Consider the following 23,804-nt stretch of genomic DNA (forward strand, 5'->3'; position numbering starts at 1 on the left):
CCTGGAGAAAGTTTCTGCTTGTTTGTCCACGTGACGGCGTTTGTCCTCCTCCCACTGGTGTTTCTGCCGTTTCATCTCCTCCTCCACCTGGACCAGACCGGCCTTTGCTCGGCCGGCGTCCTCCTCCTTCTCTGCGATGCGGGCCTCAGCTGCCTCAGCTCTGACCACCGCCGCATCGGCGACTACTTGCAGCTCCACGACCCGACTGCTGACATTTGCGTGCAGCTTCTTCTTCTTCCCCAGTTCTGCGAGCAGGAGAGTGGTTTCTTTCTCCAGCTGAGACTTCTGGGAGTTCAGCAGCCGCCTCAGATACTCAAGCTGGTGTTTCAGATCGGTTTTGTCCCCGAGGGACTCCTGCTGCTGGTTCTCCAGCTGAGCCTGCCAGCAGACCAGGGAGGCCTTTACTTTGGCGGTCTCTTCCTGTTCCTGTGCCAGCGAGCGTTCAGCTTTCTCCTTCTCCTCCTTCTCTCGGCTGATTTCCTCTCGTAGCTGATGAACGTTGGAGGAGGAATCTTGAGGTTTCTGGTGGAGGGACTCCCTGAGATGCTGGATCTCCCTCTGCAGGATGGAGTTTTGTTGTTGGAGGTCTGAGATCTTGTTCTTGTTGTCCACTTCCTTCTGCAGCTCAGGCTGTGAGGTCGTGGACAAACTGTCTTGTTTGAGACCAGCGTCCTCCGGGTTTTTACCGGTGCTGGCCGGCAGAAGTGGACGGCCAGCCGTGTGTTTTCCTGGCCTCAGAATTCTGGAAACCATCTCTGCGTACGTGGCTTTGGAGGCGGTCTTTTTCTCTTTAGATTCACCGAAAACCTGAGTTGACACGTTTCTTTTCTGCGTTGACATCTTTGGACGATAGTTTACAATTTCTTTTCTTGACCACTGAACTAACCTGTGTTTTATTGATCCGATGACCAGAGTGATTTTGTAGAGATGTTCTCTCCAGCTGCGCTACGATGTAATGTGGTTTAGACCTGATATTCCGCCCTTATATGTAGGAGCTCTGAGGTCATTGATGATGTCATGAAGGCCAGCTGTTTGGATGACCTCAATGCAGGGCTTCTGTTCCGTATTGCCTAGCAACAGAGAGGACTTGTGCTCCGCCCAAATTCTAATCTAAAAGAAATTCAAATAAAAACATTCTTTATGGAGAAATGTGTTTTTTATTTAAAAGCATAATTGACCAGGACTCCCTGGCAGAAGAGATATTGTATCTCAATGGGACTTTCCTGAATAAATAAAGGTTAATACGAAAACATCTAATCGTTGTGGGTCCGACCACATAACCTTCAGATTTTGCCACCATTTACAAAAAAAAACAAACAAAGTCTATATATACATATACATATATATATATATATATATATATATATATATATATATATATATATATATATATATATATATATATATATATATATACACACACACACACACACACACACACACACACACGTACACATATGGGTGTAAGTTGCAGCCAGGTGCTGCTAATCATCAGCAGATTCACACATCTGTATAAAAGCAGTTGTTTTAGCAGTTTGCTGGTCCGATGCATTTTGGTGTGTAAACATGGTGCAGAGAGGGAAAGACATCAGCAACAGTGCTAGAGAAAAGAGCTGTTGTATATCAATCACAAAAATGCTATAAATCAGCTTCTAACTTAGTTAAGAGTTCAATCAGTGAAAGATTACACACCAAGTAACTCAAGTTGGCAATACTATATACAGATACAGACCTATAAATAAAAGCATTAATGTGTATGTTTACCCGGCAGGAGTCTTTCTGTGTGGAGTTTGCATGTTCTCCCCGTGCTTGTGTGGGTTCCCTCCGGGTACTGCCGTACCCCAGTACAGAATGCCCTCACGCAGACATTTTAGCCAGGTAGCCATACCTGAGCTATACAAACAATGCAGACCGAGCTCCTGAGAATTATATAGGAGAATCATTCTGGCTGACAGTGCCATACTCTGTTAATATAATATTTCCATTAATGTTCAGGAAGTTTTTTTTCCTCCTTAAAATGTAATAAGAACATACACTAGTTAGGGCCCGAGCACTTACAGTGCGAAGAAGGCCCTATTTTATCCGTAGGAGATGTTCTCGTTCTTCTTCTTTTTTTATTTTTCTGATGAAATGAGGGCCTTATTGCCCCCCTAAACGTGCCCCCAAAGTCACCAAATTTTGCACGCAAGCCAGGGCCGGTTCATCGCTTCTTGCGGCTTTAATTCTGTATCATTATTGTTATTTTTAAAACACCAAAACAACATATTGAACAGATGGGAACCAGTGAATTGTTTGCTTTGAGAGTTACAGTATTCCCTGGTGTGATGACAAAGCTGGCTCCTGCAGTTTGGCTGTGGGACCTTCAACCCTGTAGTGCATTAACAAGTGTACAAAGAATCACCTTAGTCATTAGAGTCATTATATCTCTTCCACTGTTCTCTATGCTGTCCACATCTTGGTGTTCGTCTTCCACACTGCATTACTACCAAAACCACTTATGTTTCCCTGTTCCTTTTATTCATTGATAAATATTATATACCCTCCTGCCTGCAGTGAGCTACCTCTCATCTTGTTGTCGTGCTAAGAAAGAAATAGACTGTTATTTTTATCCATCTCCTTGTGAGTGGGAGCTTGGGCCCTACAGACAGCACTGTCATGCTCTGATTGGCTGCCAAGTCCTCAAGGCTATTCCATGGCTCTCACTGCCAAGTGACCAGCAGTGGTTTTACCTGGCTACTTGGAGTACGCCCTCAGGGCTTAATGGACAATTCAGTACATTATTCACTTTATACAGCAAAGCAGAAGGAGATGGTTTGAGGTTCCCATACCCTTCCTTCCCCCTGGACATTTCTAGATCAGCACAATCTTTCAAAACTGAGATCCAAAGAGGTTTTACTTAGAGTTGCTTTAAGGGCCTTTTCCAAAGATGCATCCTGAGTTTGTTCAGTAACTTTTTAAATCACTGACTGCGTTTCCATGCAGTCAATAACCCTTTTAAAACCCAAATATTGGCAATAACCCGAATTTGCACGGCCATGTAAACACCAATAACCCCTTTGAATTTGCTCATATTGGGGTTTTTAAAAACCCAAATATGAGCCCTGGGTTACTCCTTTTAAAACCCGAATATTCGGTCATGTAAACGCCAAACGGAATATCCCCATCAAACGGAACATGAATTTGTTTTCTGCGCATTCTCTGTTTGCAAGGAATCCTGGGGCCTCATTTATCAACCGTTCGTAGAAAAAGTTCTAAATTCTATCGTAGGAATGAAATTTAGAATGTGTGTAAGTACAAAAAAATCCGAATTTATCAAACGTGCGGACACCGGTCGTACGCACATCAGTGATGATAAATCCCACCTGTTCTTAACTGCCGTGCTCGTGCATGGTTAGCGTCATTTGCATTCAGAAACGCCTCCAATTGGCCATATATGGTAGCAACAACAGGAGGTTTTTTTTCTTTTCAAACTTTATTGAACAAAATTCTTTAGGGTTTACAACAAAAGGCAAATGAAACGAAACAATCAATTATCTACAGATATTCAACATTTGGGGGGGTAAAAATGAAGAAACAAAGACATCGTTTCATATAAGCTTTTGGCAACTCAAGACCACGCCACACTTTTGGAGTGAGGAGGAGACTAATCACTTCATAAATGTAATTAAGGATATGAACATTTTGGCATTTGTAGACGGTAGAAAGTACCGGGATAGTGAGATGTACAAGAAGGTGAGCGAAAAGTTGCGTGAAGCAGCATTTGTTTTGAATTTGGATACAGGAAGAAGGAGCGTAAATGACGGTAATTGCGTCATCACGTTCTCCGTGCGTCGCTGGTTTGATCCAGATATCCCAAATGATTAATTACCATGTATACAGGGATAACCCTGTTTGCTCACGCATGTAAACGGAATATTCTGAATGTTTCAGTAACCGGAATATTAGCAATAACCCGAATTTTGACTGCATGTAAAGGTAGTCAATGAGGACCTGCCACTGATGCGACTGTAAAGCTCTAATGAGCTTTTATAGTTAAAAATAATGAATAAACCAAAGCTTGGGTGCAGCAGTTAGTGGGAGGCTGAGTCCTCCGTTCCTCTGGATCAGAGAGGCTGATCATGATAAACAGAGCAGATTGAGAGGGAGTTTTGGCTGCGGGGTTCAGTGAGTGGTGCTCAGGCAGGTGAGGAAATTAAGGTGAAAAATATGGAGGCACTCTGTTTGAAGAGAACGCCATTAGCTACAGTATTTCCCACTTACACATTGTTGTGAGAGGGTGTTCAGTAAAACTGCAGTCGCAATTTATTTTTCTTTCATTTGTGGCTGTTTATTGAAATATCAGGGTTTTTATGTGGTATGTAAAACCAGTTTGGGCTTACAGTGTCGTTCCTGTCTCTTGTTTAACTGGAGCTATAGAGATTCATTACAAATCCCTGGTGATACTTTGAGCGTTGTTGGCTGTAATGAGATCCGATGGAAATGCTATTGTGAACAAGGCCTTGCCAATCCCGTGCGGATGCACACCTCAGTAACTCTCCTTTTTTTTCTTCTTCTTTTAATTCCTTTAGTCGCCTTTTCTGCTTCTTTGCCGGCCTGATTATTGCAGCTGCAGCAGATCGTGTGGTTTTGTGTGATGACCTCAGCCCATATCCACCGCATACGTATGTTTTGGCAGATAAAAATAAAGATATTAGTCAGCATTAAGGTTCACACAGAGACCTAAAAGAACCAGGAAGCTCAGAGCAGCAGAGGAGCGATGATGGGAAGATGACATATGCAGTAAGAAACTTTCTATTTTGCCTCAAGCTCAAAACCTGATACAACGAATGCTCCTGTTACATGTACCATGCAATTTACTGTTACCATGGCAACTTAAGCATATAGGCCTATACAGTAAGTCATTTTCTGGCTTTGTCGCCTTCCAAAATGCCACATGTTGTTACTGAAGTCAAGTCGAGTGTGTAATCAGACGCTCAAAACTCAATACTCAAAGTTTATGCTTATTAATTTCCCCTTTGGGGATTAATAAAATATTTTGAATTGAAGTTAAATAAATGGTGTTTATTTTTTGAATGAATGAATGAATAAAGTTTATTCAGTCATGACAACACAACACAAAAACAACACAACACCAAAAAACATTGTGCACAGCATTAACATTTCACACAAAACCAATAATCATGTGTTTAACAATGACTGAAAAGGCATAGGCTGAAGCAAACTGCTTATAAAAGCCTATCCTACATTATCAACTTTCTTTTTTTGGCTACCGACCTCCAGAAAACCAAAAAGAGAATAGAAAAGCAAAGAAACAACAGAAAAGCAAAGATACAATTTCACATTTCAGAAAATGCAAAGCCTTGACGACACATCCAGGGATCAATGTCTGTAAATCATATAGCAGAAACGGAGCTCACGTATCCTGGGGAAATGTGCTGCACCAAACACACATCTTGGAGTGCAGTTTTTGAATTACTGCAGGTCCCGAGGTTATTGTAGTCCAGCGTGAGTAAGGCGTGTAGCTTCTAAAAAAGTCAATAAAAGAGTTCAATAAAAGCCTCCACATTGGCAACAGTGATACGAGCTGAGAATGACGAAGATGTCAGCCGCATAAGATTAGATGGTTTAAAATTTTCAATGATTTAAAACAAAAAAATCCTGCCTGTGTTCTCTGAATATCGTGGTGGCAGCAACACTTCTGTTTTAAAGGACGTTTAGATCTCCAGGCCCGGACCATTTAGTTGTATCCTGCAACCGTTTTTTGGAAACGGTGCAACTAAATAGTCTTTGATCTACCTGCCGACTAACCCTACCCCAACTGGTCGGGCCAGATGGCCACCCCTCCACGAGTCTGGTTTTCCTGGAGAGTTGGTCGTATTAATAGCAAGTCGTTTTGCACCATCGCCACATTGTGCATTCTCAGAACAGTGAAGGCTGAATACAGTCTGTGGGGATTCTTGTGACTGGGAATGAAATGCAGCAAGATTACGGCAAAGTTGTTAGTTGTGTGGTTTCATTGCAAGGTCAGTGTGCTTGTTAGATGTGCATTTGGGGTCTGAGTAGGATAAAGATTTTCAGACTAAAACCTCTGGTGTAACAACGTCATACAATGACTGAAGGTCAGATCTTGCTGTTGCCTTTTTGTCATTAATATTTTTTGTTTCTTTCCTACCACATAGAAAAGTTAGTGTTGTTGCTGTTGTTTGTGGTCATTACAAGACCATCACATGATTGTTGAAGATATTCTTGAGAGTTGAAGAGAATGTCAACATATCAATGAGGCAAAGTCCAAAGTTAGCCTTTGATGACACCAGAGGACATTTTTAGTTTGGCAAGTCTGAATATTTTTGCCATAAGTATTGAGTACTCTTCACACTTGACACAGTACTAAAAGAGGTTGCTGTATTTGGAATTCTGCTTGTCTGCTTGTACCACCAATTACTTTGTTTTAAAATACCGTAATTTCTGTACTATTGTATTAATTACGTTGGGTAGGTCTGTTATTTGATTGAAGAGGAAACTACCCTCTCTGTTGAAAGATTAATTGATATATGTATATTTATTTTTATAATTGAAATCACAAAATGACAAAGGCCCCAATTATTTATGCAGCTCAAAACTGAATATTTTGCAGTATTTTGCTGCCCCCTGAGGCAACACGATGAACATGTACCATCATCTGTAAAAGCACCATCAGCAACAAATGCTGGTCTACCTCAAAAAGTAATATTTAACAGGGATTTTAAAGTGTTATATAGTGAACTGAAGCTTGACGATTATAACCTTAAATTACAAATTTCAAGTGGATATTTTCTTCAGCTCATATTCAACCATTTTCTAAGGTTTTGCATGTCTGCATATACCATCACTACTTATAAATGGCCTTATAACTCTTCCATATCGATGGGTAGCAGCGACAACTCATCATTGCTGATGTTTTTCCTCCTGGGCAGTGAATGCACCTGAATCCTCTAGACCAGTTAACTGTTGAAACGTGTGCTTTTACAGAGGTGATCACACTTGCTGCTGATCATTTGATTTGATTGCATTTGATTAGTGGCACCTGGCTATGAGCTGCCCTCCTAATTCCTGTGATAGCAGCAAAGATCTGTTTAGTTTTTCACACATCACTTCTGCTTATTATGGCTTAGCTTTTGTTAAAGTAATCATGTAGTATACAATTGTGTGTAAATATAATTTATGTGTGGTTATCTGATGTTGTAATTGTATTTAAAATCCATATAAATGTGTTATATAATAATGTTTTAATGTCCCAGTAGATAAAACCCTAACAGAGGTTAATGCTGTCCTTTTTTCACAAGAATGGACTGTCTCAGAAAATTAGAATATTGTGATAAAGTTCTTTATTTTCTGTAATGCAATTAAAAAAAACTAAAATGTCATACATTCTGGATTCATTACAAATCAACTGAAATATTGCAAGCCTTTTATTATTTTAATATTGCTGATTATGGCTTACAGTTTAAGATTAAAATTCCCAGAATATTCTAATATTTTGAGATAGGATATTTGAGTTTTCTTAAGCTGTAAGCCATAATCAGCAATATTAAAATAATAAAAGGCTTGAAATGTTTCAGTTGATTTGTAATGAATCCAGAATGTATGACATTTTTGCATTACAGAAAATAAAGGACTTTATCACAATATTCTAATTTTCTGAGACAGTCCTGTATGTGGAACAAAGAGGTGATTTCTAATTTTGTTTAATAACAGAAAAAAAAATCCCAGACATGTATTGGCTTTCCAGTGAAGTTTCTGTCAACCCATAAAATGAGTCCTGCCTAATGTTGTCGTCTACTTCTCTGCCAATATTTGGACATCATCTAACGGCTGGCTTAGATTGAAGATGGTGTCGTCAGGTTCCCACTCAGTGCCGCTCAGTACGTTAAACATTTAGATGTCTTATGTAACCTGGTGGAGTTGTCCTCTCTAACCCCGTACTGTGGCTATATATGTCACTGAAGACAAACTCCTCTGAAAGTTACCACAGTCTGCATCTATAGGTCTGCAGAAGAGCTGAGTGAGATAAAAAATCTCAATAAAGACAGAATGGAGAATCACAACAAATAAAAAAAATATCTCTGTCCAATATGTTTCCAGCAGGCAAGTTACAGTAGGCAGCTTTCTCATGCTGTTTGGAAGAGGCAACCTGATTGTTTCAGCACTCTGAAAGCTGAATGGATGAGGTGTTAATCAGTGTCGGTTGACATTTCTCAGCTAACAGCTCATCGTGTCACTGAAAGGTGAAGGTATCTGGAGAGAAGGTATTATTTGACTGTGATCTGCAGGCGCTGAGTCAACAATGCATTAAGACGCGTTTGAGCCGACACCGCTGAGAAGTGTTGGTAGTAAACAGTTCCCGGGTCTTTCTGACTCATTTAAGAGCTCTACTCCAGAGGCATGCCGTCACAGCACAGGTGTGTTGGGTTGGGAAATCGGGATTTCTTGTTTACAGCAACATCTCTCATAGCTGGTCAAGCTGAAAGTTGTGTGACTTTGATCAAAATCCGTGGAGTTGATGCAGCTTTATTTATGACTCTGACTCTGGACGTGATAAATCTGCCTCAGGTTTGGTGATGACTTGTAGTCTGGCAGATTAACTTTTACCTCGTTTTTCTTTCCAGTCTCATTCCCCTGTAACAAAACAACTGTACTACAACCTGGATAATGAGTTGATGCTGTGTCATCTCTGTTGCTCCTCTGGATTTTACTTTTGTCATTCGAATCCCTGAAACCGGAGTCAGCTTAAAAGGCAAAGATGATGAAAAGCTTAGGACAGGGCTCGGCAACCCGCGGCTCTAGAGCCGCATGCGGCTCTTTAGCGCCGCCCTAGTGGCTCCCTGGAGCTTTTTCAAAAAATGTTTGACCTTTTTCTTCCTTTTTTTCTTTTTTCCTTTTTTCCTTCTTTTTTCTTTTTTTTCCTTTTTTCTCTTTTTTTCCATTTTTTTCTTCTTTTTTTGCTCTTTTTTCTTATTTTTTCCTTTATTTCGTCTTTTTTTCCTTTTTTTCTCTTTTTCTCTTCCTTTTTCCTTTCCTTTTTAATCTCAACATTTCGACTTTTTTCTTGACATTTTGACTTTTTTCTCGAAGTGCATAATGAAAAAAAATCTTCCCCCAGTTCTAACTAATATAGAAACATGCAGCATGTGTTTTCTTCATTATAAGGCTTATACAAGACTTTTCATTTTTTGCAGCTCCAGATATATTTGTTTTTTGTGTTTTTGGTCCAATATGGATCTAAAACATTTTTGGTTGCCAACCCCTGGCTTAGGAGAAGTTAAAGCCAGAAGTACAGAACTATATCAAGTGTTTACTAACACCCATTTAAGCCTTTTTTTTAAATAAAATGAGTAATTTTAGAGTCGTATCTATGTTGTCTTATGTAATTCAAAGTCCATCTTAATCCTTGTTATATGCTGCATATTTAGAGGATAAATTAAAATATGTAGCAGATCATCATCCCTGTCAATTTTTCTTATGAATTTGATCATGATTCAGTTTCCTAGATACAGCATTAGAAGATGATACGAGGACGTGGCGTTTGTCCCTGATTTCTGAGGCGTTCAGCAGCGTTCAGCGGCGTTCAGCAGCGTTCAGCAGCGACAGAGAGGCACAGACTCTGCTCTCACGTTGCTCGGTGCTCGGGCAGGATGAATCAGCAGCCAGGATGTCAGATCAAACTCTTCGTCCTAATGTTCTGCTCTCTCATAGCCCCGATGTGTAGGCGTGGTGTGCTAATAATACAGATTAAGTCTGAAAAATAGTCAATAAAATCACTGTCAAGTCAATATTGTATTGCCATTTGTTGCAGCTAATGAGTTTCATGATGAGTCATTCCATATAAAATATGACAGCTGTTGATTGAATAAAAAAATATATTTCTGATCAACTTTCACTCAAAAGCTGAACATAGTTAGTTTGCACTTGAGAAAATACAAGCAACTTACATGTTTTTTAGATGATGGACCCAGAGGATGTTTGGCATATTGGCTTGTTAAGTTAACTAAAAGATAAACATGGGATAAGGGCAGGAGGTCAGAGGTCCCCGAAGCAGTTTTACTTGGGACCTTATACTGAAACTGAGAGGAAGGGATGTGTTTACAATGTGGTCACACTGTCTTAACAGAGCTTTTCTAAACTAGCCTACAGAGAGTGTAAATCCTAACACACCAGCTTGGTGTTCCACTTTTTCCACTGTAATAAGATAATCCGGCCCTGTGAGGGGTTTTGGATTATTCGCCTGTTACTTCTGTGAGCCCTCGAGTGAAATAGCGTTATCACCGGATACGCAGCAGAGGTGTTGTAATTAACCTGGATTTACAGAATACCGGCGAGTCTAGAAACATCCGACTTATGAAACAATGAGCCACGCTTGTTAAGAAGAAAAGATGAACTTTATTGTTCCAGTTGTGAAACTACTTTTCGCCCGTGTCAACAAATTAGGAAGACAAACACAACAATATCCTCATAACAAATAGTAGAGAATAGTACTTGTATTTATTAAAGGAGGTAATTTTCCAATACCTTAATTGTTTTTTGCAAAATTACATAGATGTCACCACATTCAAGAGTTTCAAAAAATGAAATGCTGCATCTCCGTGGGGTTTAGGTCTGGGCCTTTGACCCTTGTCTTCATCCCTACATTTGTGGACCTGCCCTTATGTTTGGGATTATTTTCTTGCTACATAACCCACTTTCACAGTAGCACAAGCTGCCGTTCACCTTTGATTGTTTTTTTTTTGGGGGGCAGTTCTTTTGTTTCCATATTGATTGCAAAACATGCTGAAGCAGCAAAACACGCATACAAGCACAATGTCATTTTAATTGTGGACTGTTTATTTTATTTTTTATCTTATTTTATTCTATTGTATTACTTGTACTCTGCACCATGGGTCAGAGAGAACTGTAATTTCATTTTTGCTGAATGTCTACATAGCATATCTGACAATAAAACTTGAAACTTGACATTTGAAAAATACAATACGTCGCTTCTCCTTCTGAACTTGACTGTAGGTAGCCTATCATATTATGGATTTCTGTGTTTTGCTGAGGGTAGATTTTACAGGATGTTGTTGTCAATGCCCTAAATTTGTGTTCAAATGCAGATGAAAGGCCAACAATTACATTTTAAAAGCAATGCTTTTGTGTGTGGAAAAGGCACGAACCTTCAAGTATCTAGCAGGTCGTCAGTCCTGGTATCAGCTTCAAATGAAGCATAGCCATCTAACTAGTTTCCAATAGTGACTATTCAGGTTGTCATTGAAGGATTAGTCTGGATTGTCTTCGATTTTTGGAGAAGTGATTAAGCTAAAGACACTGTTGTTTACTCTGTTTAGATACTTTCTGCTCGTGATTAAAATTTGCTGCAGATAAATCAACTTTTAGTTAGTTAGTTAGTTAAATGTTTTTGTTAAACTAGAGTAAAATAATTAGGATTATCAGTAGCTGCACATCAGATTGTGCCTACCAGCTGGGGGAACCAATTAGTCTGGCTGATAAAAATCTGTTCCTCTGAGCAAATGCAACTGACCGCCCATTTGATGAATTGTGAATAAAAGATGGATTATGTTTATCTAGTGAGCCTGTCCATGCCCATTTCAATTATTCGCTTATAAATCACTTATTTCACTTGAAAGATATTGATATTTCCACGAATATTCAAAAACAACAAATATGGAATTTCTGCTATGTACAGTGAACACATTGCTTTTTGCACAGTGGATTATGCAGGCGACTAGATGCACTTAACCGATGCACTTCAGATGCATTCTTCTGGAGATAAAGAGGAATAATACACCAGCTCTCAGTCAGCCATCTGCTCTACTGCTAAATGGCAGCAAGAAGAGGCTGGGATTGATTCCTGCTGCTTCTGTATTTGCTTTGCTCCACTGCCTCTTGTTCATCTTAGACATGAGAAGAATATAATTTAAAAAGATTCAACTTTAGCCTTCATTAAATCAGCCGTGTCTAACAGTCATCTTTTCTTTAAATGGCGGATGATGACATAACACACCCTAATTGACATGAAATTTGATGTCTTTTTTCCAGGCAATCAGTCGCATAGTGACTGAGAAGTGAGGACTTGTTTTTCTAACAAGCTACACATCAGACCCAATCACAAAAAGATCATGATGATAATGTTGACATAAACAGATTATTTGGGGTCAAGTAAGGATGTACTTGATAGACAGTTAAACAGCCTTACAGCTCTGCTTCCATTTGGATTATTCTGCTGCACAGAAGTGCACCAAACCCACAAACCATATCCGTGGGAAAAGCACGAATCACACACAAGCCTCAAACATCCTGGAAACCTGGTCTCAAGTGCATGAGTGAATTTAGTCAATTTCTTGTGTTGGAATTAGGTTTCCTTGGTAATTGTAGCAAAAACATGTTGAATCCTCAGGCAGTAGTGTTTTTTATTGTCAAGGTGTTTTACTTTATACAACCACTTCTTCTGCTGCATCTTTTCACATCTCCTGTTTTCAGTACAAGCTGGTTGTAAATGCACTTGTTTTGGTTCTATAGAGCGTTTGCAGCAACAGCTGCAGTGTGATTACATCTGGACCCCATGCCACGGCCGACCCCCTCGGTCACCTCCTCACAATAATGAGCTCCCGAGGCAGCCCTGATGTTCACGACACAAACAACAACTCTGTTTGGCTCTCAGGTTTGAGTGCCTGAAAGGAGGAGGGTGGAGTTTCCTGCCCATCATCTCACACGCTCTGTCTTTCTCTTCTTGTCTTGCAGTTGGAAAAACATCTCTGATCACACGGTTCATGTATGACAGCTTTGACAACACGTATCAGGTAGGTGCTCCCGAAGCCAGAGACGATGATCTTGTCTTTTAATGATCGATTTCATCTGCTTTGATCAGTCACGATGGGCTGTGGGCCTTCGCTTTGAATCTGAAGCACATGACCGATCACGAATCAGTGAATCCAACACGTAAACTCCACTTGAAGTCACCTCCAGAAATGCAGCAGCTACATACGCAATACTCTTGTTTTTAGGTTAAAAAGAGATTAGGCTGCTTTTTGGAGAAAAAAGGTTAAAAATAGTGAACGCCAGTGGAGGCACAGAGCTCTTGATGTGAAGTTCAAAGTCATCTTGTTTTAACCTCCATGTTGTCAAAAACATCCTTACTTTACACCCGCACCCACACACATTACACATTTCACCTTTTGGCTGCATGCATGTGACGCACCCTTGAATAAAACCTGCAGATATATTGCTTTAAAAGCACAAAGTCTCAACTTGCACGGTAATAAAATATTAATTGAAAATAAATGTGACAAAGCAATTCCACCCTCTCTCACACACAGTAAATGTGCATAAGAAGAGTCAGTATTATGAGTCTGTAATGTGCAGAAAACCATAAGAAGATTATCTAAGAAATACTGAACAACTTGACTGTATTCAAATTACAGTAATATTCAACAGTACATGCAGTATTTGTTGAGGAATGGCTTCATATCTGTAGACACATCTATTCAGCACACTAAAGAGCAGGAAACGCTGCTAGTAGTACATGCACCCATTATCTTTATTGATTTTCTTTGTTGCTGTGAAGCTGTAGTACTACACCACCGGTTCACAACCTCAGTAAAAGGTGAAGCAAAGATTACAGAGGGACGCTTGAGATCTTCACTCGTTTTCCAATGTTAATCCATACTTATCAATAGAAGCGTGAGAGTTGGACCTCTTAAATTCAATCCTCAAAAATGCAGATTATCCATGCTCTGATGAAGGGCTCACACTTGTAGTCTGATTCAATATTAAAGTCACAGTTCAAGGGTACTAAAAACAAAAAATTTTGGATGGTCAAAGCGCGCACGGTTGCAGTTACGGGTTATGTTTCCATTCAGCGTCACGTCCGCATCGAAAGTTTCAATAGATACACTAATAGGCTTTCACAAACGTCACAATTCAATTTAGTTTTATTTATTTAGCATCTATTACAATTTATATTGTCTCTAGGTACAGAACATGACCCCTGAGCCAATATTAAATATCACACGGGCATCTCATCCCTGGGCAGAGGGATGGCAGCTCAGTATGGCAGGAAAGTGGTGTCGGATTGCTGAGGAAAATGCAAATCTGCAAATAAAAATATGAAGATTTGACTCTGTGAGTGAGCGCATCCATCTGTCTGTGCTTTAAATGTGTGTTGGGGGGGAGGGGAGGGGGGGGCATCAAGGACAAAGGGTACAGAACAGTACAAAAATGATGCATAGTATTTGAGCTTTTGTTTATTTAGTGAGGCACATCTAATTTACTCAGGCTTATTCATATCACCTCACCTGCCACCTGTCAGCGGCCACGATGCATTTATTGTCCAATATCCATTTCTGTGTTTGCCATGTTAGTTTTAAATTAATTAAATAAACATTCAGCTCAATTCAGTTCTGTTAAATTCAGTAACACTTATTAATCCCCAAAGGGGAAACATGTTTATAAAAAGAGATCAGCCTTATGAAGGGATTTAAACTAGTTTAACTTGTAACAGAATCATTGAAAAATAAGCGCATGAAGCAGGAAAGGAAGGTTTCTTGGTTCAAAACATAACCACATTAGGTTAAGGGACGCTGTGGGTGCTGAGTGCAAGTTCCCCCAGGACTTCAGCACCACACCCTGGGTGGGGTTGGAGGAAGGGAATCTGTGTGGAGTTTGCATGTTCTCCCCGTGTTCCCTTGGGTAGCAATGTGAGCTACCCTCACAAAAACATGCACACAGTCCTGGGCTATACACTTCCACGGGCTACGTCCGGCCGGAGAAACCCCACCCTGTCTGGTGAAAAGTAGCTGCTGCTGACTCCTCAAGTAAAGGAGGAGACCTGAGCTCAGTGCAGGAACTCCCGGGGTTGGTAGGGGGGAGCAATGCCCAGGAATGACTTAGGTAGGAGCACTGGGGGATAAAAACGGAAAAAAATCAGGGATAAAAATATTCAATAAAAAAAACAAAAAAAAAACAAACATAACCACATCTGTTACAATTGCAATGCCATTGTGTCACCTGAACTGGATGATTATTGATGAGGGGATTGATGATACCAGGAACAACATTGCATGCAGAGCTCTCTGTCTTCTCACACGCAGGTAAAAACTGCAAAAGGGATAAAACACTGCTGAGTAGATCAGTGGACCCAAAATATATAGTCAATGGATTTCTTTTTGGGCAACGAAAGCTCCTAAAAAATTTTAATTGTTTGCTTTATGTCTCAGGTGAGAGTGTTTTTACACACCAACCTCAGGTGAGCATGCGTTTCAAACACTAAAGATGGGAGGACGTACAAACCTGCAGCAACTAAAGGCAGCACCAGCTTGACAAAGCGACTCTGGTCGTGTCCCAGGGATTTTCAGTGAATACAAGGGATTGGCTCTTGAAAATAATCCTCATATCTGGATTTATATTAGTTTGTCCATTTCATTTGAAGCTTATGAAAGCTGTTCACAAAGAAGGTATTCTTTACTATAAAGTGTTGAGACTGTGGACCTTTTAAGACTGGCAGCAAAAATAAAATGATGCATTTTTAAGTGAATAACTAATATACAGTAACTTAGATACTTTCACTAAGCTATGGCTTGTTTCTACAACCTGCTTAAATTTGTAATAAGATATCACTTCTGAAAACATTAAGCACATCCATCACAAGACAGATGATTGTTCTGAGCATCTTATTAAATGTCTGCTGTTTCTGAAAGAAAAGGATTTAAAACAAAGTGGATATTTAAGAAAATAATAAAAGAAAAAAAAATAAAAGAGCTAAATGTTGTTTTCAAAAGTAAAGAACTGTATAAAATTGGATGATTCTGTAGCGTTGTATTTCATTGCATGGACTTATATAGTGTAGATATAATCTTTGATAATTGCTTTAAATATATACATATTGTGTTTGATCGATGGCAAAGCATAGAGATCTGTATTCCATCTGCCTCAGTTCCTGAAAGCCACCTAAGCATTTCTTTTTCTTTTTTTTTTAAACACGAGGGAAAAAAAAATTTCATTAAAGAGCAAAAGATAAAGTAGTTATGAATTCCTGACTGAATACTTGCTGTCGTGTGTTTTAGGAGCGTGTCAGCCACAGTGATGCAACGGTAGTTGCTTGTCTGTGATCCAGATGTGACACTTAGACTGAGACAACTCAACCAGAGCAGATAGACACCCATGCAGCAGGAAAATCCCTCTTTTATATTTAGATTTATATCTAACCCTGATCTTAATATGCGAAAGATATGAAAAGGTGACGTTAGCTAGTTACTAAACCGAACATGGCACAGGGAGATTTGTGTTGTTGTAGAGCTCGTGCTCGATGATGGTGACTAAGTAGAGAGATTTACCAAACTAAGGCCCCTCTTTGTGGACTGGGTGGATTAAAATAACATGAATAAATGAAAAAACGAGGTACGCTGAAATATTTTGTCGGATAACTCTAGCTATTGTGACGAATGTATTCCCCATTACATGATTTCAGTATTGATGATGGAGGACTTCTGCTGTGTAAAGTCTTTCTCAGCACATCCCAGACTAAGTGATCTTAAGGTCTGGACTCAGTCCATGAGTATAAATTGTGTGCTTGCTCCCAGAGCCAATCTTTTACAATTTAATTTAGTTGTCATCCTGGAGTATGCCTGTGGCATCAAGAAAGAAAAGTATCTTGATGCAAAAGCCTGGTCTTTCAGTATATTAAGTTGACATTATTTTTATAGCCACATAATGTTCTTAATCTGGACATGACCAAATGAGGTAAACGCATATCATGGCGATGGCTTAAACAGCTGACACGGAGCATAATGGGTGCTTCACCTTATCCAGTGTTCCTCTTACTCTGATTCACCCATCACTCCCTGTTTTTGCTGCTCCAAAGTCCAGTTTTTCTGCAGCCTAGCCTGTTAATTTAGCTCTTTTTTTGATTATCCTAACTGATAGATGAAGTTGAACTGTTGCCAGCAGACTTGTCGATCACTGTAGTACTCACATCTGAAAGCTCTTGCTGATTTTCTAAAGCTGGGCATACACTGTGCGATATTTTAAATGGTTTGATTCAGCCCCATCTCAAACTGCACGACTAGATCGCTGAGTTCAAAAGTTCACAGCCCACGATTTATGTTCTCACACTGTACGACCCGATGCTCTGATGCTCCGTCTGCTCACACTATACGATCATAATCCTCACGTTGGACTTCTGTTACTGGAACTGCAACTTCAAAAAGAAGTGGAAGAGGAGGAACCCCGAAGTGGGAGACACGCACGCGCACCGTATGTTGGTGAACTGGTGTAACGCAGAACCATAAATCAGCCTTTAGCTATTTGTGCCATTCTGTGTGGCGATAAATGAAAAAAGATTAGACAACGTCGCGATTGGACAAGGAATTGGCTGGGCAGACGTGGGAAATGCTGTCTTTTTTTCTGATATTAAAACAGGATTTCTATGTGAATTTGCAACACTTTAAACTACAAATAATAGTTTTTGATGTCACATCAGAGATTGCGCATGCTCTCTGTGAAAGGATGAGTCCAATCGGGTCGTAGCTGCTTCAACTGTGCGATTCCTTCATGAGGAGCGACCAGGATTTCAAACACGCTTGATTTTCTTGCGAGCACAAGATTCGTGATCGGGAGCTCGTCGTGAGGTGTTAATCTCTCGTTGTGAGCTGTTAATCTCTCGTCTTTACCCCACGTATACTGCACGAGGCACGACCAACGATTGGGTCGAAATCCGTCCCGATCCAAAAAATAGTCGCATCACTGGAAAATCGGTTCAAAACGAGCCGACAATCGCACAGTGTCTGCCCGGCATAAGATAAATCCAGGTGCTGACTTTCTTCTGGATCATATCTTCTGAAATTAATAACTTTCATAATGAGTCATAGATGAGGCACAGGGAAGCTACCATCTCATCTACGATGGAAAACACAATTGGACAGGCTCAGCAATACAACCCCGGCCCCTCGCCCCAGGCATCCTCAGAGTTGAAGAAGATCCAGCTCATCCGGAGGAGATTGCCTCCAGAACCCACGCTGTGTGTTTAGCTGAACCCGTCTATATCTAATCAGTACCTCTCAACCTCGAGGACAAGCCCGTGTTCCTTCTCCACCAGAGAGGTGACATTCTGTGCCCCAAGAGCCAGTTGATAATCAAAACACTGAAGCCGAACACTTGAGTCTCCGGACTCCCTCCTCACCTTGGCAGCATCACTCAGGGCTCAGTGACCCACAGCCTTCCACCACCACAAGCTGGTGATTAAAGGTGAGAGCAGGGTCGTGTCCTGTAGCATATTCAGAGTAACACCCCCTTAAATACATGGGTATCTGCTGTTTCCTGCAGTCTTTTTAGTTAGTTAGTTAGTTAATATTTATTTCTGTCAATCACAAACATAAAAATCAACAAACAAGATAACACAGGTTTTTCCCTGGTCAACATTGGGATTATTTTGACTGAAAAGGTCTGGGCTTGAAGCATAAAGCTTATCTTGCCCACCTTTTAACAGAATAGAATATACAAAAAGAACAAATGAAGTATCATGAGGCTACACAAAATAATAATAATAATAATAGTAATACTGTAATAATAATAATGATAATGATGATGATGATGATGACGATGATGATAACAATAATAATAATAACAGCTTAAATAACTGTAATAATAGTAATAGTAATAATAATGATAACAATAATAATGATAGCTCTGAAAACAAAATGAAAAGATGCTAAGGAAACCGACAAAACCAATTTAGGTTGTCATTTCATCTCATGCATGTGTACATTCTTCTTTGTTTGCATATTGTGCTCCTATATATGTGTCCATTACCTTTGCTTTGAATCATATCTTGTATGCTTTTATTGAGTTTGCTAGTTTAAGGTCTGTGTTACTTATAGAGCACTGCTGTAATGTCCAATTTGAATGTGCTTATCTTAAAATCTTGTATCCACCAATCATCTACTAAGTATGGTCAAGAGAAACCAAAGTAGATGGCATCTTCATGGGCCTCAAAGTAATGCGTTGTGACAGACCAGGGAAAGGACATGCAGCATGTTAATCAGACCGATGCTGCACAGATGACGTCTGATTCAAGTCCTCGTAAATCGTCTGATGGCTCCTCGTCCAGGGCTGCACGCTACACCGCTATTACAAGATTATATTGATTCACTTTTGAAGGACATGCAGCTATCCACTTATGTATTTGGACAATGACAGAGGTGTGATGATTTTAGCTTTTCTATGCCTCATGGATTTGAAATAAAACAGTCACGATAACAGTAAGGTAGAATTTCAAAGTGTAGAATTTTAGCTTTAATTTAATTTTAGTGAACTTCACCTGATTCTTTATGAACAACCTTTTTCAGTCACATATTAATCAGTTATGTGTAAAAAGCTTAAGTTAAACTAAAAACATTTATGTCATTCGTGTAGCACAAGTTAAACTATCCAATTTAATTGATTATATCATATATTTATTATTTTTTGGCCATCACGCAGCCCTGTTCTCCTCCCTGCAACACTGTAATGACAGCAACATGAGAGGGACACGATAACCAGATGAATATTTAATTTTTTTGTTCAAAACAGTTAGTTAAAACCTACCTCTTAAAAGCCTAAAAAATATGCAGCTTCTGGATATTTTGGATAATGGGTTTTTTGGGATGCTTTATTGCAGCAGGTTAAATCTGAGGCTCCGTTTCTTCTCAGTTCTGGTGTGTTTGCACGATCGGCTGCTTGTTTTCATGCCGCCCCCTTTTCCCGTTTACCTCACTGACAGGTAGGGCTTTAAATGAATTTGCAGTCTTTTCCTGGCTCACCTCCTGAGACCTTTAAGTATTAATTAAAATGCAGTGTGCTTGAGCTCTGTGTGAGTGTATACACTGCTCGCTCTGTGGGGAGGATAGATTTGCCCAGTGAGTGTAAAAAATTTATATGAAGCCGGCAGGAGACCCTGATGAGAGATTTATGGAGTCATGGTCTCCAGGCGCACATACAGAACTGTCCCTTAGTTTTTTGTTTGACTATTTTCTTCTTCCTAAGCTTGTACATTTTAGTAGATCCAATTCTGAAGGAAGAGCAGCAATATATTTAGTGACCCCAGGCTATCAGAAAAATGAAACGGAGCATGGCGGCAGCTGTGTCAGTACTGAGATGCGAATGAGGTGAGCCACATTAGCTGCATCTAAAGCAGCGGTCGCCCATCAAGCAGCCGTCCAGCCGACGGAGACGGAGGCGGGCGTCCTCAATGCCTGGCAGCACATGCTAAAGGGCTCACAAAGCTCTGGAGGATAAACGCTTCTGTCAGCCGTGGTGGAGCTGTCAGTCAGGCCCGGCCACCAGCCTGGGACTGCTTTGCATCTCCTCTGCCCAAGTTCTGCTGTTTACGGGAGCAAGTGAATAAAACCCCTTAGGCACAAAGTCATATGGGATAAAATGGCTAATGTGTGAAATTAAACCATGAACCTTTTGTGGATTTCAGTCGCTCTTTACTTGAAAATGAATAAACTTGAGAATGGGGAAGAATTTCACGCACAACGCAAAATGAAGTTCGCGTTTTGAGTGGAATAACTCCAAATAGGAAAGAAAGTGAAAGCATTGGCAGAAGGATTCTGGGGAAGGAGCTGCTAGGTACAGAAAAAGAGGAAGACCAAAGAGACTATTTTGGGATGTGGCTGAAAGAGGACATGCACTTGGTTGGTGTAACGGAGGAAACTGTGGTAGACGGGAGAGATGGAAACGGGGGTCCCGCATACAGGGAACAGTCAAATAGGAAGAGGGTTTGAGTAGAAGGTATAGACTCATCTAATCTGGTAAATTTAATAAAGAATTTAGCTATTCAATTATGTTTTTTAAGAGTCTGGTTTCAAAACTTGTTCAGTATGATTTTACTGTCAGCTGCAGCTCTAAAACTGCTTTTTTAACTGATTTTAAGATAAACTGCAGCATTTTTATTTTAACATACGACTTTCAATTTATTTTAAAGGATATTTGATTAATGAAATACAATGAAAAACCTTGATTTTAGTAGACACTTTACATTTATTTGCCAAGTACATCCTGTGTATGTCAGAAACGAGTAAACGATGACGTGCGGTCACAGCACTACAGTGGTGGCCACATGGAGGAGACGGTTCAGAGACCCAACGGATTAAAGCAGCACAATGTAACTTTCAGCTTTTGTTGAGTTTGGCGCCTCCTTTGGACAAAAGCGGTAGTGCTTTACCAGAAAGAACACTACATTTCCCATGAGCACCAGCGCGTACTGCCGGAAAACTCCTGCTGTAATTCTATTCAATTGTATTATTATTTTATAAAGCTTCCTCATTGCCAATTACACAATTTTATGATCACTATTATTATTCTGTGTCTGTTGTTGATATTGTAATTTTAGAATTACCAAAATCCAAGACGAATGTGAAAACATTCTAATTTTGATTCTTATTGAACATATAAACTCTACATTTACATTTGTATCATAATAATTCTGTCTCTTGTTTTATCCCCATAAATCCCCATCGGTCGGACATCTCTCCTCGTCTTTCAGCTCACGCCAGCGAGTGAACGCCGGGCCAATGTTTATTCTTGTCCGGGCATTTAACTTGTTACTCTCCCGCTTTCTTTTTTTTGCCTTCTCCGTTAAAACTTTTATTTTGTTAGTTTTTTTTCGCTGCTTCGGCCATGATACCAGCTCCGCGTTTAGCTCAACACCAGCTTCTGCTGAGCTCAGCCTCTGCGCTACAATCCCCGCCCATTTTCGTCTCGACTGTGAATCGGAAGGAGGGGGAAGTGACGTACTGTATGCCGTAAAGCAGTCAAAGCCGTAAAGATGTGTAGTTTTTTAGTGTGGCAGGGTTCCTACCATGCTCCTCAAAGTTACACAGTGCCAGTGAAGGAGATACAGACCCCTCAGACCATGACAGAGGTTCATTAAACCTGTTGGAAGTTGATGTTCCATCACAATGACTCTGGAAATATTAGATTAAGGTGGAAAAGTTACATAGTGCTGCTTTAAAGACCGGAGAAGCAAAGGAAAAAAAAATGAGTGGCCGACCAAGAGGCCGAACAAGAGTAACCAACTTAACCTCTGCACTCACACGTTGACCCTCTGAGCTAAAACCCACATTCCTTCATATCTGTTTTAAATGACAGAAGCTGCCACTTGACTGCCACTGTAAATCTGATTGTTGAATAATTAATCCAACTAATAACATCAACTGTCTTCATAAAGTAGCTTTGAGGATATCCTCGTCAACGTTCTCTTTCTGATGCTTTTTAGACTAAACGGTGAACTGAGAAAGTAGCTGAGAGGTAATCTGTCCCAAAACTCAGCATCGTATTTGCCTCTCCTGCAACCGTAGAACAATCTTAATTGAAGTTAAAGCACTGTTTAAATCCTAAGTGGAGTTGAATTATATCCATCATACGTTTGTGTCATGATGAGTAAACCTGGTAAAGTAGAGCGGTTTTATAAAGCTGAGCAGATTAACATCACAAACTACTGCACCGGCACTCAACTTCAGATGAATCAGCGTATGTGTTTTAACAGGCTCATATCAAGTGCAGAGTTTGAGCGAATGCCGCTATCTTCCCTGTGGCTCAAGGGTCTTTTGCATTTCCACTGAGATCAAGCTTCAGATACAGATGAGGCTTAGTAAAACCATTGAAGTGTGAAATATTTCTCCTTGGTGAAGTGTTGGAGCAACAGAGACAGAACAGTGAAGCCAGGAGGTGGGCATGAGCTGTGTCAACATCTGCTGCTGTTTACATACATTTCTACAGATTTGTTGGTGGTTTTACGTGTGTGTTGGGTCGTAAACAATGAGGGATTCATTTTTTATGTTTCTTTCAAACATGGACCCCTTAACTGGAGTATTTCTATTCCCCAGCAGTATCATGATAATGAAGAAAAAATCTGACTTCTCTCCAGCACTGAACAAAGCTGTGGAGATTAGTTTTTTCATTAAAAGATTAAATTTTTGCATTTATTTAATGGGCTGTGGGGAAAAAAACATGAAATATTATTTGGAAAGGAACCATGTTAAAATCTGTTTTGCTTGTTCTGGAAATAACACCTGTAAAGAGAGGAAGTGGTGGTACAGTTTAGTCATGGGAATGTAAAGATTAGTATTGTATTCAGCTTGGTCCTTTGCCGCAACTTAATGATGTTTCTTTCAGTATTGATGTTGCCGTGGTAAATGTACCGTAAAAGTGTCTCCTGAAAGTCCACTCATTTTGTGGAGCCCACTCGGATCTGCTTTAATTGGGTGCGAAAGGTCAGAGATGCATGGCCTGTCTTCTAACAATATGCACTTCTTGAAATTTTAATGGAGGTGTTAATGATTTCTCCTGATCTAATGTGTTCTGCACAGTCGTCTGTGTGGGACTCTAAATTTAAAACTGGAACCAAGAAGTACCTAGAGCTCCTCTGCCATTCTCCAACAGCAATTTTCCTGTGTTTCCTTGTCATTCAGGCTAGTACAGTATGTATTTTTTGTGTTTGTGTGTCAGATGGTTTAACACAATCGCTGCAACTTGTATCATCCAGCAGTTTCCTGTATTTAGTTAATTCTGATGACCAGAAGTTGTGAAGTTATTAAAAATGTTTATTATTCTTCCACAACGAATAAGGGGTTTATTTTAGAAGTTTGTGTTACTTGTTTGTAATTTGAGCGGGTAAAGCTAAAAAATTATTTTCATTTTGGGTCCGGAACATTTGTATCAAGTACGTAGTTTGAATCCTTAGAAGATGTTTGGTTTCATCCCGGCGCTGCGTCTAAAGGAGACGCATAAATGACATC

At 40.0% G+C, this 23,804-nt stretch overlaps 1 protein-coding gene across 2 annotated transcripts in view; it reads left to right on the top strand.

Moving 5' to 3' along the window:
* Positions 1-23,804, top strand: part of rab6ba (RAB6B, member RAS oncogene family a) — a 67,341-nt gene that overhangs the window by 19,942 nt on the left and 23,595 nt on the right. For both annotated transcript variants that reach the window (XM_061737580.1, XM_061737581.1), the window contains exon 2: positions 12,772-12,830. In XM_061737580.1, the coding sequence (XP_061593564.1) occupies positions 12,772-12,830 (59 nt within the window). The remainder of the gene's footprint in view (positions 1-12,771; positions 12,831-23,804) is intronic.

Source organism: Cololabis saira, chromosome 13 (assembly GCF_033807715.1).
Source record: "Cololabis saira isolate AMF1-May2022 chromosome 13, fColSai1.1, whole genome shotgun sequence".
NCBI lineage: Eukaryota > Metazoa > Chordata > Actinopteri > Beloniformes > Belonidae > Cololabis > Cololabis saira.